Here is an 18,312-nt window from a genome sequence, read left to right on the forward strand (position 1 = left end):
TCAGACAAGGATGACCAACGGGCTGGGTGCAGGGCCGCATTTGACCCACGGGTTGCCAATTGACTAGCCCTGGAGTAAAGTCTAATTTGCTCACTCATGGTATCCTAGTAGTATGGCTTCCTTCATTTATTTAGTTGGTCACAATTTGAATTATATTAAAGAATACCCTGGCTCTTTCTAATTTTTTACATTAATAACTTTTGAGAATGATTGGTTTTCAGGTTTCCTGTGACAAGTTGTCAAATGCTGTGTGGTGACATGATACCTGCCATCAGGGTGTGTAAATTATGAGGGCATTATTTAGATGAAGTATTGTCTTCTTTACCATTTAAAAGTATACGTTTGTGTATGATATGTCTTGGGCAATATGCATATTTTCCAGACTCTGCATCCACCATTCAAATGTTTTTATATGTTTATTCACCTGTGATCATTCACTTTTCTCAATTCCTGTTTAACAACTATAATTTAACCACGAGTAATACATTTCTTGGTACATTTGCATTTACGATTTATTCTAATACCAATAAGAAGTTACATACCATCCATCCAATGAAATTATTTTTATATTTAATATTGCATGCAATTTTAAAAGAAAATTAATATGGGCTTTAAGTAAAATGTGGATCTAGAATGATGCCAACATTTTTCACAGTACTGGATAGCTTTACTATTCAGCAAGACTATGACCCTCTTGTCGCAAACGGACACATGCAGTCTCCTTAAAGGGATAGTTCACCCAAAAATGAAAATTCTGTCATCATTTACTCACTCTCATGTTGTTACAAACCTGTATAAATTTATTTGTTCTGATGAACACAAAGGAAGATATTTTGACAAATGTTTGTAACCAAACCGTTTGTGGACCCCATTCACTTCCATAAAATTCTTTTTTCCTACTATAGAAGTGAATGGGGTCCACGAACGGTTTGGTTACAAACATTTCTCAAAATATCTTCCTTTGTGTTCATCAGAACAATGAAATGTATACAGGTTTGTAACAACATGAAAGTGAGTAAATGATGACAAAATTTTCATTTTTGGGTGAACTATCCCTTTAACCCAGACATTGCTTTGTGAAGTCATTTAGTACTTCAGTTCAATAATTCATGATGTTTTTTTCAGTTCCATTATGTGTGTTGTGAAATCATTGCTCTCGCAGAAAGAAGGTTAGATGTTGGGTGAGAGTCAAATATTGGTTGGGTTTTGGTTGATTTTTGGTTACATTTCATGTAAAATGAACATCAATTGTACTGCGCATCCAGTTTTCTATTGAACATGGATTTGGCTTAATCTTTCTTTGGTTGAAATCGGATATGGAAGCATAGTGTTTGCAGCTTGCAATATAGTGCTTTCATATTGGCTGCGTTTAGCATACTGCAAATGTACAGCAAATTCAAGAGTTTGCAATTTTCTTATTTGAGTATGAGTAAAATCTCTTCAAGAACTGCATTTTACAATAGATTGAGCTTATAATCTATATTTGTCTTCATTTTTTATGTAATGCAGGTTGAGTTCAGTCAACCAGAACAGATTTTCGGCATGATGCGATAGTGCTTCGCTCTCAAGTTTACTATTTAAACATAAGTTGGTGTGTGTTTATCATTTTAATTCCATTGTAGTATAAGTCATATGGTAGTATACTTTTCCGAGTCAGTCCATCTTTATTTTGACTGTGAACATGCGCTGTCAATTTAATTGACTGTGAGCAGCAAAACTTCATTCGACCCAAAACAATCACGGCACTGGTGATTCTGCTCCTTCTTAGCATCTGATGTGAATGCTTTAACCTGTTAACATGGTTAACTCTAGAAAAATACACTCCCCTTATGCGTCTGATATGAGACGGGCCTGTATTTTTAAATACTTCCTGTCATGTGATACTCAACCTTTGAGTGCCTTTTTCCTATACAATGGCAATTACAATGCATACTCTTGCATGAGAATGAAAGTGTACTGCTCTTTTAAACAGCACGGAGGCCTGCAATATAAACTACGTCCTTAAATGCTCTGACAGTTGCGGAGAGACGGTCTAAAGCACAAGCCACAAGCAATATAGCTTTAGATGTATGCAATTGAATTAGGCAGCAACTGATGCAGAAATGCATAATAAATTAAATTATGATTTTTGGATAAATATTTGATTTATTCATGGCACGGGAATGGGCTTGCCATTTTGATTTGTTTTTTTGAAAGTGGCTGTAAGAAGTCTTGAAGTGTCAGTTGATATAGAGATTGGGGAACTGACTGCAGAGAGAGAGAGAGAGAGAGAGAGAGAGAGAGAGAGAGAGAGAGAGAGAGAGAGAGAGAGAGACTGCTGGTGAATTTCCTTTTTTTACAAGTCCCCCTGTGGTGAAAATCAAGTTTTTATAGTTGTTTATATGTCTATGTTAGGGATGTTAATAATCAATCTTAATTAAATCTTTATCTTAAGATTTTAATATCATTATCGATAATAATTAAATTGAATATCGAACTTAATAATGGTCGAAAAAGCATGCACATGTGTGTGGCGCCTGTGCAAAACACATAAAGCCGAAGAAAGTGAAATAACAAGTGTACACATTACATTAAGTGTATGTTCTGATGTTTTCATATTTACACAAAGCAGTTGGAATTTGGCTAGTTGGGTTGTTTTTTAACCCAAAGGATTGTTTGATTTTTATTTAAAACCTTGGATTAATTTGACTTTATAAGTGGGTTAATATTACTATTCATATTTTATCTTAATTTTATTTTGTTACTTTATTGCAGATGTCAGTAAAGAAAAAACAAAAGAAACAATATGTGCTATAATTCACATTACATGTGCTGTAATACAGTTTACCTCAATTTAAAAATATCTAAGAACTTTGAATAAACTTTAATCACAATAAAAATATATTTTTTAATAAAAATGAAACACAATAAAAATGTAAATAATTTTACCAGAAAAAATGAAAACTTTAATGTATTCTCTTGAAAAGTGCTAATTGGAGTCTGTCCTGATGTTGGACCATAATGCCCGCGACAGGTAACATTTGAGTTAGCGTAAGATACACAGTTGAGGTGCAGGACAAGCAACTTTAACTCTTTACCTGGACACAAGAAGATGTTCAGAAATGTATTGTGAGAAAGCGGTTTATGTAATGGCTAAAAACTTTATTTTAAATGATCTGAAAAAGCAGATTATGTGTGTTTACATAACATTAATTAACCTCCGCCTAATCTCCTTAATCGTTTCAATGTATATATAAATATATCTCCCAAGGGTTTTTCCCTCCTAGGACTTTTTTTACTTCCCCGGCTAAGCCTGGGGTTTTTTTCTCCTAGGGGGTTTTTCAACCAGGGGAGGCAGCCTTCTTGGGCTTAACTTAGCACCCTCTTCTTTACGTTACATTAGCAATACGCACGCTTATAATGTTGATTCATAGCCGCAGCAAATTTAGCTGCTTGTGCTATCGTGTATTATTATGTTGTTATTTTCTGTGCTTTTCACTGCTTCTATTAATGTAAAGCTGCTTTGAAACAATCACCAATTGTGAAAAGCGCTATTTAAAAAAAATTGAATTGAATTGAATTAATTGCGTCATGCATCACTCGTCTTCCTTTATTACAACATGTTATCTGCTTAGGTTTCAATAGGCTATGGAGTAAAAACCTCATATATTTATGATGAAAATGTTGTAAAAAATGTTGAAAAAGAGTAACCAACATATTTTTGATCATGTGGACGTAACTTATCAAACAAGCTAACCGCTAATGACCTAGCAGTGCATGTAATAATGTTTCACGTCATGTAAACTGGGCTGTTGTCACACATATTTGCTTTTTCTAGTAAACAGTAATGGTTTTATGGATAAATATCTTGATACCAACATTGTTTATCCACATAAACCTCTCCACACCTGAAGTGAATTCAAACAGCACCACACACACTTAGTTAATTTGACCCAACATTTGGGTGATTCTGACGAAATCCAGATTTCCTGCATCAGAATTTTTTAAAAGCCCTTGAAGCAATTTTTTTGCACATATAAGATTAAGTTAATTTACTCTAACCATTAGTTTTAGAGGATTTAAAAAAACATTTCCTATAGAATTATTTACATTTCTTAGATGATCATTATAAAAAATTATCATTACAGCAACATGATATTACATTAAATATATGCATTTACAAACTCATGTTTCGGTAATGAGAACTGAAAAGTTGTCTAGATACTATGACAAACAAAATTTTAACTTTTATCTGGAGAGAAAAAATAAGAACTGCTTACCTGGTCAATTATGTCCCTTCCAACAATTTTTTTTTGGAAAATGTTGCGCAGGATGAGAAAATTGGTCTCGGACACATTTATATTCTTTATTATTGTCTCGACATTTACCAATGATCACCAGACACCACATGTTTCTTTACTGTAAATGTTTATAGTATAACATGCACTGAAGCGTTTTATTTTTTAGATTTTTTTAATTATAAATTTTCGATGTCAAAGAACCCAAATCCAGTCATGGGCACGTTGCGGTAATGAAAATGTTCCCCTTAACTTCTTCCACCCTGAAGCTATTTTGGGGATTTTCGCCTGGATTTGGCCTACCCAATTTCAAAAGCTTCCCATACCCACATGCAGAGGTTTACATACAAAAGTTTGGTATCATTTTACAGGAAACCCTTTGAAATTACATAAAACACTGTTGAAAGTGCTAAACATGGTTGTATGTGATGTCAGGCCTCTAATAAACACAAAAATAAATAGGCGCTTTTTATGTTTTTTTTCTAAAGTTTTTATTTGAAAGTATATAACTCTGGTCCTGGGTATCTCAGGTCCCTGCAGACAGTTTTGTTTGATTCTAGCAATTGTCAGCTTACAGAGGAAAAAGGAATTTTTTCTCTATCATAATATATGCAAAAGTTATTTTACTCCAACTGATGGGAGGAATAATACGCTTATGGTGTACAATTTCTGCCAAAAAACATTTGAAGTGCTACCATAACCACATACAGTGGAATAAATGCAATTTCTTTATATCATTTTAAAGAAAACCCTTTGAAGTTACATAAAAAGCTGCTGTTTGTGACAAATATTGTTATTTATGTTGTTTTTCATATGATAAAACACCAAATTTTCCTTTTTATGTTGTAAATACTGTCTTTGATAGTGTATAACTCTGGTTCTGTGTGCTCTAGCAGACTGCAGACAGTTCTGGTTGTTAGCAGCAGCAGACAGTAAACACCCAAAAAAAGAATGAACTCTTTAGCATTTCGCATTCAAAAGATATTCTTATTTTACTGAAGGGTGCGGAAATACATTTTTCATAAAAATATTAATTTTTTGTTTTGCACATATAATAAATAGCAAGGGATTATATATGCACACAACCAAAGAAAATGCTGTGAATGGACTCATTGTTTAGAGTAGGACCTAAAATAAAAGATGGTGTATCATTTGTGGCTCTCTGTGCTATCTGAGGCAGTTCACACTCAAGTTTCACATATGTTTACAAAAGACCATTTTTTACCTTATTATTCATTCGATGATTGTTGGATATGTGTTGATATTAGAACAAAAATAACGCTGTAGCCTTATCCCTGAGAGTGAGAGCTTTCATTTGATATAAGACTTGCCCATGTTTGTCATTTTTGAAAAATATGAAATATGTGAATATTATATGATATCAAAAAATATTGGGGGGGTGATAGTGTAAATTAAGTGTAAATAACTTTCTTACAGTAAAAGATATGTCAAAGTGATGCATATCTGCAGAAAGTAGAGACTCTAAGCTTTCAAACAGTATCTCATATGTGTTACTGGGGTCTAGGGGTGGGCGATATGACCAAAATCTTCTATCACGATAGGATTAATTTTATATCATGATAACGATATGTATCACGGTAGAGTTTTTTATGTTTTAATAAGGTTTAAATCTTTAATACCATAGAAATGTTCATAATTCTCACAAAAAACATATACAAGCATAGAAAGAAGATAAAAACAAACAAAACTCAAGCTCTCAGAAGATACACAGTCAATAAGAATGAAATAATTATGCATGTATGTATAGGCCTATATATATTTTTATTTAAGGTAGACAAGTGATTTAATCAGGAGCGAGAGATTTTTTTCTCAATGCTGTTTGATTAACACGAGTGACAGACAGGAGCAAAATTAGGTAACTTCCCCTTTAAGACCAAAGTCCGGATCCAATACACTGTTACACATGCGCTTTCTCTTTTAGCTGTTTACTTTCTCTTAAGACCTTACTGGTCGTGTTTATGATGATGCTTGCAAAGACGGGAATTTTGACGCATATGTGTATTTAAGGCCAATAAAGCGGGAAAAATGCTCACGAGCTTAATAAGCAGAGGTCGCGCGACTTGCGCGCTCCTCACAGACAGAAAGAGCAGCGGTTGCGCGACTTGTCCGCTCCTGACACACAGAAAGAACGCACGCATACAGATCTGTTGTCTGTGTTTCAATGGCTTAAAATAACTTGTTTTAAAACTGCAGTGCTTAAATACGTGTACAAACGTTACGTTTTCGCGACCACACACACAGGAGCGTGACGTGGGCACGTAACCTCGATAGAAACGATAGTCCAAAATCTCTACCGGTTGACAAATTTCTACCGGTTAATTTTGTCTACCGGTTTATCGCCCACCCCTACTGGGGTCCATGACGGAGCATTAAAGATTAAAAGAATCTTTTATATTAAGTCAAAATACAAAATTTTGGACCCGGGACAGGGTCCTCAGGGTTGAAGAGGTTAAATGTGGAAAAAACAACAAAATTGGTTTGTATGATGTCATTTGAAATCATGTGCAAAATAGTACATGAAGAAATGTTTGTAACTGTATGCTTCTTATTTTGACACTCTTAAGCCCTATTCGGATGGGATTAGTATTACAGGGGGACCTCTGAGAAAATCGTGCTTCTCAGAGGTCCTCTGTGTTTTTAATCCCGTCCGAATCGGCCATGTCTGTGTTTTTCTCTGACGACCTCCGTAGGAATTCCAGAGCAATTTACCTACTGTTTTTCGCCGAACTCAGAGGTCCTCTGAGAAATTTAATCCCGTCCGAATGCAAATGTCTGTGTTTGCCCGCAATATCATTTCGTGTTTTGGCCAACGTGATCTGCCGTAAGGTCTTACTAATATTGTATTTTTCCTGAGTCACATTCATTCAGATATGGATATATTTTTCGCATTCGGCAAAATAAAATAATTAAATCAAGACGAGCTGAAAACACTGTTAAGACTGGCCACTGTAATATCATTAACGTTATAAGAAACTCCGTTCAAAGTTGTTTAACTCCGGAATGGTAATGTTAATAAAGATAATAAATTATTATTAATCATTATTTCTTAATTTCTTTGGGTTTATTATAAGCAGACAGTTATATAAAACACGTAGACTAACGTTACTTTAGTAGGACTGTATATTTTATTTTGAGTTGTTAAAATTAAATTAATAAATTACATGTTCTGTCATAATTTTACATTTAAAGCAAAATATTAAACATTACAAACACGCGTATCCAGAGCACGTGCTCTTTTGGAACGCCCAAATGCATGAAACAGACACTCCCATCTCTGGAATAGCCTGCATCATTTTAATCCCGTCCGAATCGGTACATAAAAACACAGACGTCCTGGGGGACACGTTGAAACTCAAACGTTGTTTGGAAAACTAATCCCGTCCGAATAGTGCTTAACTTTGCATTTACTTTTATATCAAAATGTTTCATGACACCTAATAAGTATAATTTCGAGAAAATCACCCATTTGGGTTGATGCATCACGGGAGGGGTGCATTCGTTCAACTGTCAGTGAAAACCACCCAAATATTAACCCAAAGATTGGGTTACACAAAACTTTCCAAAAAAATCTAATTAAATGGCCCAAAAGGCTCAACCCATCGTTTGGGTAGTAAAAATAACTAGAGTGTAGCTGTTTAGGGCTCAAACATCACATACAGATACATTCACTTTGACAAGCTTGTCTAATCTGGTTGGGAAATGAATATAAGTATGAATATAAGAAGATAAAGTGAAAGTCATGTAATATGTATGATTACCCACCATACATTGGACTTCTGCATTTAACCCATTTATCCCGTCCAAGGGAGGGGGGGGGGGGTTAAGGTGTCTTGTTCAATGGCACCTCAGTCTTTGCCTTGTTAGTCTTTGAAATCAAACCGGCAACCTTTGGGTTACAAGCCTTACTCTTTAAACAAGGCCATTACTTACGCGATAAGAGATTAGCGATTATTTGATAAAAATACTTTTCAATGTTAACACTTATTTTTTCACAGTGTATACTCTGTTGGTCAGACGGTGCTGCACACAGTGTTCTGCTCGTGTGTTTAATGGACACTTGTTACTGATATTTCAGGCGTAGGCATCGCTCCAGCAGTAACTCTTCCAGAGGGTCGAGCCACAGGAGGAAGAGCCGTAGGTCCCACAGGTCTCAATCCCGCAGTCGAAATAGAAGGTAAGAACAAGCAAGCCCACAAAAAGAAACGAAAACTGGTTTTATGAATGATACGTAAATGATCCTTAAAAGCCTTAAATTCTTAAAAAGAAATTTACAAGGCCACAATTACTATTAAAGTGTTTTAAATCCACGCTTTAAAGATCTACAGTTCTCACGGGTCATGGCATTTCTGGAATATCATGGGATTTTGAAAGCGGTATTCCAGACATTGAAAGATTTTTTTTGTCCTAATCATGAAATATCAGGGATTTTTGTTTGTTGCTTTAAATTTTAGTTTCGGCGTACAACTTGTCATAGGGCAGAAACTATGGTAGTACAGGACTGTCAGTCAGCGGCCATGGGCGGGGCTTTAGCAGTGTGACATCACATTGCTAAGAGAATCAAAACCGTATGTCTACTTAGCTTTGGTTTAATGGGATTAAAAAAGGATTTTTTTCGTTGTAGTTTGGTTGTGTTCCCACACTGCCAACACACATTTATGTCCAAACGATTTCCTTTGAAAAAGATTTTATTATAATGTAACATTCAGGCTTTTTTTAAAGAAATTAATTCACTTAAAGAAAATCCTCTGTTATTTACTCCCTCTCATGCCATGTAAGATGTAGGTGATATTATTTTTAAATAGAACAAAGATTTTTATCTGAAGTCGTCTGTGGTCATTCATATAATGCAAGTCCCCGCTAATTAATCCCCACGGCTCCTGATGACACATTAAGGTCGAAAAAATCTGTATATCGAAGAAACTGAATGTTTTTTACATTATTACTGGCCTGCTTTGACCCGTCTGATAATTCGAGCGAATTCCAATCGCATCCATGTGCCCGCCTCGCAGGAGTTTTTGGGAAGGTGGGCAATTGTATCTCATAATATAGCTGTTTTGTTAACACTTGGGGAATGGCATAATTAAAAACAATGACTTTTTCTTTATCCGAGATGAGTTCCTGAGGCATCTCCTTCCTGCAGTGAATTTCATATAGGTACAAAAACGCAGTTTGGCATTATGGTTTTTCTGCAGCGTTACTAACGCATTCGCCGACCAAATGCCTAATGTCACGGATAACCCGTAACAATGTTCTAAATGCTCCTATACAGCTTAGTGGTAGAACATTGTGTGAGTAGCGCAAAAGGTCATGGGTTCAAACCTAGACAACTCGCTTGTCTGCCAAATGCATAAATGTACGATTTCAGCTAAAAAGAAACAGTTCAAGTTCAATCACATCTTTGATGGCCTGAGTGTTATTAGCAACAATCGTTCTTATTTCCGTTGAATGCTTTAGTTGAAATTGAGTGTTAGTTTTTGTTTTTACTTTTATTTAATACTTAGAAAACAAATAAACATGTTTGCCACATCCTCAGCAACAGCATCATTTTCTCTGTAATTGTGCTGAAATGATAACGAGTGCTTTAGGTAATTACTGTATGACAGGCTGCCATTAAAGACCTTCTGTTCACGGAGTCACTTACTCTCACAGCTACTTGTCTTGTGAATATGCATGCTTACACTCATTACTCGGGTCATTAGACTGGATTTTTGTTATGTTTGTATGTATTAATTGAATACTGGCACTGGCGCCCTTAGGTTAGGTGCAAGCGCCCATAGATGGGTCCTTATTATTATGTTTCGTGCTTAGAAGAAAATGTTAGTTTGGTGAATTTGCACAATTGAAATGTAAATATTCTTTAGCTGTTTGTATAATTTTTGGGTTGTCAAAATTAACGTGTTAATAACCTGTTAATGTAAATGAATTTAAAAAGCACCCATTTTATTGATGCGCGATTAATGCAACATGCAATTTCTGTTTGAACCTAGGCTTAGCACGTTGTTGAGATGTGGCCTTATACAGTAAATAGTCATCAAATGTCTGAAATGACTTTATTTGTAAGTTTTCTGAGAGGTGCACCATCCTAAATGCTTAATATAATATAGATATAGATAAAGATAGAGATAAAGTTCGGGACCTGATATATGTTAAAAGAATTATTAAAAACAACAAGACTTGAAAACGATCTTCCTCTCGTTGACTGACACATCTGACAGCTCACAGGTGTGGGACCCCGATATACGCACATAGACAGTATTAGTTTTAAAATGTCTGTTTTGACAAGAATTCAAACAGATATAATCTGTTATGTCTAAGCCTTACATAAATGTTTGATTAACTGTTGGGGAAAATATCTGATGTGTAACATTATATTAGATCAGATTAGTAAATTTTCTTAAAAAAAATTCAGATAATTTACTCACCACCATGTTATCCAAAATGTTGATGTCTTTCTTTGTTCAGTCGAGGGGAAATTATGTTTTTTGAGGAAAACATTCCAGGATTTTTCTCATTTAAATGTCTTTAATGGACCCCAACACATAACACTTAACTCAACCCTTAACAGTTGTTTTCAACGGAGTATCAAAAGACTCTAAACAATTTTAAACGTTGAATAACGGTCTTATAGCGAAACGATTGTCATTTTTGACAAGAAAAATTTAAAAACGCACTTTCAAATTACAACTTCTCTTCTTCCTCCTCAGGTCAGTCGCAAAAATAACTAGACCACACCTTTTCAGCGCTAATTATCCACTGTGCATCTTTAGTAAATCAGTCGACAGTCGTTATTTAGTGCTAAAAAGATGGTTTGCGCTGGCGGTAGCTGTTAGTAAATAGTTAGTAAATCCCAAAGGATTTAAGTGTTTTTTAAAGTAGACAATTTAATTAACATTGCAAATGTGTTTAAATGAGTTATTAATGTTATATTACTATATACAGCTATAGAGACAATTACACTGCAAAAAAATGACTTTCTTACTTAGTATTTTTGTCTTGTTTTCAGTAGAAATATCAAAAAATTCTTAAATTAAGATTCCTTTTCTTGATGAGCAAAATGACCTAAGAAAATAAGTCTAGTTTATAAACAAAAATATGCAATTTTAGTGAATTTGTGCTTTAAACAAACAAAAATATCTTCCAATGGGGTGAGAAAAAAATCTAAAAATAAGTTTTCTTTTTTCTTAAACGCTTCATTTAAGCAAAATTTCTTCATATATTTTCTCATAAATACTATAGACGGTTTCAGCAGCGACAATATAAACAAACGACTTTGTGGTCCAAACTTAAAGGAATAGTTTAGCAAAAAATGAAAATTACCCCATGATTTACTCGCCCTCAAGCCATCCGAGGTGTTTATGACCATCTTCTGTCAGGCAAAAACAATTGAAGTTTAGAATTGTCCTGGATCTTCCAAGCTTTATAATGGTAGTAAATAGTGCTTTGGATTTTTAAGTCCAAAAAAGTGCGTCCATCCTTCACAGAATTAATCCACACGGCTCCAGGGGGTTAAAAAAGTAATTTTGAGGGTAATCAATGCCATTTTGTAGGGGTGTGACGAGACCCTTAATCTACGAGACGAGACACGAGATTGGGTTCACGAGAACGAGACGAGACAATATTTTTACACTTTTTAAGAAATCCTCAATGATTAAATAAATGAATAAGAAACTGAAATCATGTTATTTTAAAAAGTTTTAACTAATCAAGGACTGGCCTTAACAATTATTTTGCTAACTGATAATGAAGTAATTTGTTATTTTTGGGTAATAAAAATAGACCCAAGTGAGCAGTAGCCTTTAAAATTACATAATAACGAAGATGCAATAATAATTGGTTCAAATAAAGTATTAAAACCAAGTTACATAAAACAACATTAACAAACGCATTACATTTGTGGCCTACAAATAAAAAGCATTATGTATGTGTTAGATCAAATGCCTGCAGGGGGCGATAGTGGACTCGTCTCGTGGACGCTATCTTCACTTTAAACTGAGAGAAACGCTTATTTTTGACCAAACAATGTTTAAATCCATATTAATATTTAATATATGTCAATTTCTTTACACTAGAAATGATACAGCCACTTCATTTTTGAGCAAGAACATGCAGACATTAAATCATGTAACTCTGTGTGAGGGTTTAATCTGCTGAGACTTCTAACACTGATCAACAGACAAACACAACGCGTCTCAGACTTCACACGAGCTCCCAAACAAACCCAAACAAAAAAGCAAACGCAGTAAAAGACAAATATAATGCATGCACTGTAAAAGGGTCAAACAGAAAGCTGCATCCTCCGGAGGTCGCATATGCAGGCTGCATACGTCATCAAGGTTTATTTCAGATCATTAACTGAGCATTACATTTGCAAGTCGTGAGCGTATTACAACGATTTGCGATTAACTAAATAATTAGTAAACTTTATAATTGTTAATAGTCTCTAATAAGACAGTCTTTATGAAGTAAATGCAGTTTAAAAATGCAACCTCCGAAGAATGCAGTCTTTTATTTGAGAAACGGCCTGCATTTCACCTCCACAAGAAATCTCGTGAGACACATTTAATCTCGCGAGACACATTTTTTTGACCAAGCAGTGTCTATGATGTTTTTTCTTTTGTTTTTAATGCAGTTTTAACGTAAAATGATTTTGAAGACTTTACTTTTTATATTAGTATGTTAGTAAGCATTTTCTTTTTATAGTGTTAGCTGCTTTATTTATGTGAAGCCCACTTACTTCTCTGCATTTAGTTCCTAAGATTCACCCTCATTACTAAAGATTGCTTATTTTATACTAAAGTGATTTTTTAATTTGGGGTGGTTGTGGAGTGAAACAGGTTGCATGGTTCGGGCCTACTATCCGTCACTGTCGTGTTAAAAAGGTTTGGGACTAGTAATGGCGTTTGGGATGAGGCAGACTGATAAATCAGGTGCGGATTGAGTGGACAGCTCTCTTTGATTGATACACTGACAGGATATGAGCAAGTGCCATGCCAGATAAAGAATACAAGAACGGGAAAAAAAGAGGCAAGGAGGGGAGGATGTTGTTCAGAGGAATGAAAATAATAACTGCAGCATGGAAATATTGCAGGAAAAAGATTAGGGCAGTTCAGTAGGGAATATCACTCTTCTTGGCCTGAATAAATAAATAAACAAATAATGCAAGAGATATAAACAGAATTAAAATCATGTTGATTCTAGTGTACTGTTTACCTCTCCGCTTTTCGTAGCAGTCAGAGAATACGATGCCTACAGAGACTCGCCATCTTTTCCCCGGACATGTAAAACAGACACTAGCAGCTGATATACCATTAGACATTAATGTTTATTCCCTTTGATCAAGCTCTGCACTTCATTCAGCCTGAGTCTTGGGAATGAACTATTGTTGAACGCTTCTCTCTGGCTGTGTACAGACAGTTAGAAACTAATAAACATTTGGCTAGTTAGTTGTAAAACCTGATTTTATAAAATATCCTAAAATAACTGTTAGAGATTTATTTAGTGAAAAATCCTTGCAGAAAAGTTTTACCTGTTTGTTTAGATTTTCTATGACAGGACCATGACATAGAAAAAAGCGCTAAAAAAAAACACTGCTGTCTAACAAAAACATTTAAGTCTTTCCTCGCCAACATTTTTTCTTTACATATATAAACATGTAACAAAAGACCCTCAGGTGTTTCAAAATTTCTTACAATCCTTCATTTTTTTTGTCCTCTAGTTCTTTCAGTCTATTGTGGCTTCATTAGATGTAATTTCACAGTCTGAAAACCTGCGTGAAAATAATGCATAAGCATATAATATTCCCAAATTGCCCAGAAGCTCTTGAAAATATAAAAGGGCTTTTCAGGCCATGTCATGTTTCCCAAATGTGATCATCTTATTTGCGAGCCTGTGTTAATTTGCGCTGCTCTTAATAGACTGTGTTGATCATTATGGAAAGGAGCTGTTGCGCCTGTGTAATTTATGGCTTTTTTAAAATTACCTGCAGATATTTCCACTCCCATCTGGGTGATTCTCACGAAAACTTCGTTTTAAAAATGTCAAGCATGAAAATGTAAAAATTGCTTAAATTTACTTTTTTCCCACCAGACATTGAAAAACAAAGTCTGGAGTAAATGGGAACATTAATTTAAACACTTTTACTTATCATTTAACACTTTTTGTAACATAATTAAAAAAAATTGTCCTAAAAAATCTCATTACCGCAACAGTCAGAAAACATCAACACTGAGATATTTTCAAAATGACATGACAAACCTGAAAGAACATAATTTGGAGATTCTGCACATGCATTTAAAATCAAAGTATTATGCTTCTATTAATTAAATTAACATTTAATAAGCATCTGTTGCGGTAATGATAATCAAAATGTCGTATAAACATTCTGACAAGACAATATTTCAAATTAACTGTAAAAAAATTATCTTACCTGGTAGCCATCTTGAAGTAACTGGTCCATGTGCTTGGTCACTCAAAATCAAACTTTATAAAAATTCTGTATGTGTGCTTAAACTGTTCTCAAAAAGTGTTGCGGAGGATGAGAACATCAGGCATAGACACATCATTTTCCTAATTTTTCTTCATTATTATTATACATGAATATTCAGTAAATATTTTTTCTGTCATCTTAAGTAGTCTAGCAAAACATCCATTTATTTATTTTTTCTAAATATTTTTGTGTTAATTTGATTAAATTACAACATAACGCATGTTCAAACACAGCCGGACACATTGCGGTAATGAGAATTTCAGCAGAAAATTAGATAAAATTGACAAATGACCAATTCTTATGTTGAAATCACACATTGTGCAAGGTAGAACACAGTATTGTGTTAATTCTGATGCTTTTTAATATTACTATATTACACATTTTATAGCTAAAATCATTAGTGCCGTGGTGTTTCAATGGTTTCGGTATCACCCATCTGCACTTTTTTTGGATTTGCGCTCTCACACCAATTTGCCCCATTTAGTAAATCTGGCCCTTTGTCTTTATAACTGTGCAGCTCACACTGTTGCAGTGGGAAGATGGGCAAGTGATGTCACAGATCAAAGTTATCGATAATGACTTTCGTTGAACCATATTTCCATTAATGATTATTATTGACTATTATTCAGGGTACCCATGGGTCCTTGAAAGTTTGTGAATTTGGGGGGGAAAATTCAAGGCCCTGGGAAGTTTAGAAAATACATACATGGATACAGGTCATTGAAAGTGCTTGAATCTATTTTATGCAAGAAGTTTTCTGGAAAACAAATCCAATTAATACCGTGTGCAGTGTAGGATAATATCATAAAAATTCTAGACTTTTTAAGCACACGTGCTAAACTGTTCGCTTAAATGTTTATATCTTCTGTATGCAAATGTTGATTCATACCAAAATGCTTTTTTGCATAGTTGTGTTTGACACATGAAAACGTCTCGGGTTAGGTATGTAACTGTTGTTCCCTGAGGAGGGAACGAGACGCTGCGTCTCTCTTTGGCAATATTTCATATAGTGATATACTTCCTGGCTCCCACGTCACCCTGTCTTTGTCGTTAAGCCTCACCATTGGTTGAATTTGATATACACATTCAAACACACTTACCCCTGAAAGCGTCCCCAAACTGTCACTGCAGTGACGCAGCGCGAGTTCCCTTGAAAGGGAACTGTAACAATGTATCTTAAAAGGTAACACAATGTAACCTTGCTCTCACTTGAAATGTGTCCCCACATTTAGTCCTTGAATTTGATGGGTATTGGACCTGGAAAGTCCTTGAAAGGTCCTTGAATTTGAAGTTAACTAAGGTTTGGGAACCCTGTATTATTGACTATTTGGTTAGCTGTTGCAGCCCTGTATGATATTGCATGATGTTAAAGCAAAACACTGTGAACTTTGCTCATGACCCTTCATTTATTTCTAGCACTAAACCAGTATGCAAATAGTCATTTTTCAAGTAGGGCAGCACAATATATCGTCTCAGCATCATCGTCAAAAAGACCGTATCTGCAATAGTCACATTGCAAACTATTTCTGATGCCTTTGCCAGTGTTACACTATATGGGAATGATCTGCAAGCTATACAAGCAATGCAGCAGGGTCCATATCGCAATATACAGAGGAGAAAAGCAATATATTGCAATGCCAGTTCCCCCTATTACCGTGCAGGCCCACTTTCGTTTCAAGTGCTGTGGTCCCAAGGCTCACAATAGGGGTTAACATCTCTTCTTAACCCCTCTTAAATATGCGCACTATGCTCCAGAAAAACAACCCAATAATTTTTGACTTGATGCAAACTCCGAGCCTGACCTGCTTTTGTCAGGTGTACTTTGCTGTGGTTCAGGTGTGTGTTCTGTGTTTCATCAAATCAGCATGCTTCAGTATCCTGGATCTGAGAGACAGCTCTCTCCTCTCCTCCTCCGTCTTTCTTCTCTCCTTACATCCCGAGTGTGTGTTGCTCTTTATTTATTATCTTCTCTAAAGACTAGTCAAACGCTTCTGGCCTTTGTTGTCAGAAACTTTTATTTACCAAAGAGGGAAGTGAGTGAGTGACATGGCAGGGGTCTTTTATCCCTGGTTAGCCTCGAGCGCAGCTGCCTCTTGCTGCCAGTAGCAGCCCAGCCCCCTCACCTCCACCCGTCTGCCTTCTTTAGCACATCCAGGACTAGCAATCCCCCTTGGATGAGCCCAGCCAGAGAACTGCCGGTATAAACCGCCTGTAAATGCTATAGACAAAGTATTCAAGACACCTGGTTATTTTGGCGTGCACATTTTAGTACACAAACTTAATTAAACTATTAAATGTGCAGTGTGTATATTTTAGAAGGATCTCTCAACAGAAATGCAGTATAGTATACATAGCTATATTATCAGAGGTGTATAAAGACCTTACATAATGAACTGTATTGTTTTTATTACCTCAGAATGAGCCGTTTTTATCTACATGCACCGCGGGTCCCCTGACATTGAAGTTGTCATCGTGTTTCTACAGTACAGTGGCTTTTAATGGACAAAATGCTCCACAGAGCGCCTTCTTCCTTACGTTGTCTCAGACGACAACATGTTTGTGATGTGGTGGCTACCATATGCAAATTAAGGGGTGAGCTGTTGGTTGCAATCTTACCACTAGATGGCCCTAAAATCGACACACACCACCTTTAACATAGAAGAGCAAAATAATTTGAAATTTATTACATTTGATATGTTGTCATAGCTAGTATTCTTGTTTACATATGGAAAAGCAAAAGCCACAGACAGGAGTTAAATCACTCCTCAACTTGACCCTCTTTGTTTTTATTGTCGTAAGCGAAGATTTATATGAGGAAATGCGACGCAGATCTTTTTGACCTGACAAAAGGGGTTCTAGCAGACCAATCACAGCACTTGCGGTCTGCGTAGATTTGACACGCTGTTATATTTTGGGAGAGGTGCGCGTCTGGCTATGCTATAGGCTACTGCGTAGGGTTCACGTTTCTGCATAGGCTACGCTGTACAATTGACGCAGAATTATAAAGCACACATAAGGTCCCCTGACTTTCATAATTTCAGTGTTGCTAGTTGCATCTTAAGTGTTTTTGCAACTATGTCTTGTCTAAAGAATCGCATGCACTTAGAGGGTTTTGCAGCGAAAGACAGTTACATTATGACTAAAGTGAAATTTATGAAAATAAGACATTTCGGTTACTGGCTAATAACCTTTTTATTGCCATTAAAGTGAAATTAGTCAACCCAAACATAAGAGCCTGATATACAAATGCTCATCTACATACCGAAGTATGCTCCATTTTTTTCGTGTATGCGTAAAATGCAAATTTGCACGTGACTGAATTTTCGTCATGTAGATGTATGCACTAGGCCTGCACGATTAAGCGTTTTTAAACCGAAATCGCGATTTGAAAGGGTGCGATTTTCAAATCGCAAGAGCTGTAATCATTTCGATTCAGAACTATCAAATATAACAATCATCTAGTGCGCAGTTTTTGACAGTTTGCTTCATGCGCATTTTACGTTTGATGCAGTTTAACCAATAGAGGGC

At 35.6% G+C, this 18,312-nt stretch overlaps 1 protein-coding gene across 1 annotated transcript in view; it reads left to right on the plus strand.

The window, feature by feature from the left end:
• rsrc1 (arginine/serine-rich coiled-coil 1) overlaps positions 1-18,312 on the plus strand; it is a 161,770-nt gene that overhangs the window by 3,575 nt on the left and 139,883 nt on the right. Inside the window, exon 3 of the mRNA XM_065281818.1 lies at positions 8,374-8,472. Coding sequence (XP_065137890.1) covers positions 8,374-8,472 — 99 coding nt within the window. The remainder of the gene's footprint in view (positions 1-8,373; positions 8,473-18,312) is intronic.

This window comes from Paramisgurnus dabryanus, chromosome 8 (assembly GCF_030506205.2).
Source record: "Paramisgurnus dabryanus chromosome 8, PD_genome_1.1, whole genome shotgun sequence".
NCBI classification, from domain to species: Eukaryota; Metazoa; Chordata; class Actinopteri; order Cypriniformes; family Cobitidae; genus Paramisgurnus; species Paramisgurnus dabryanus.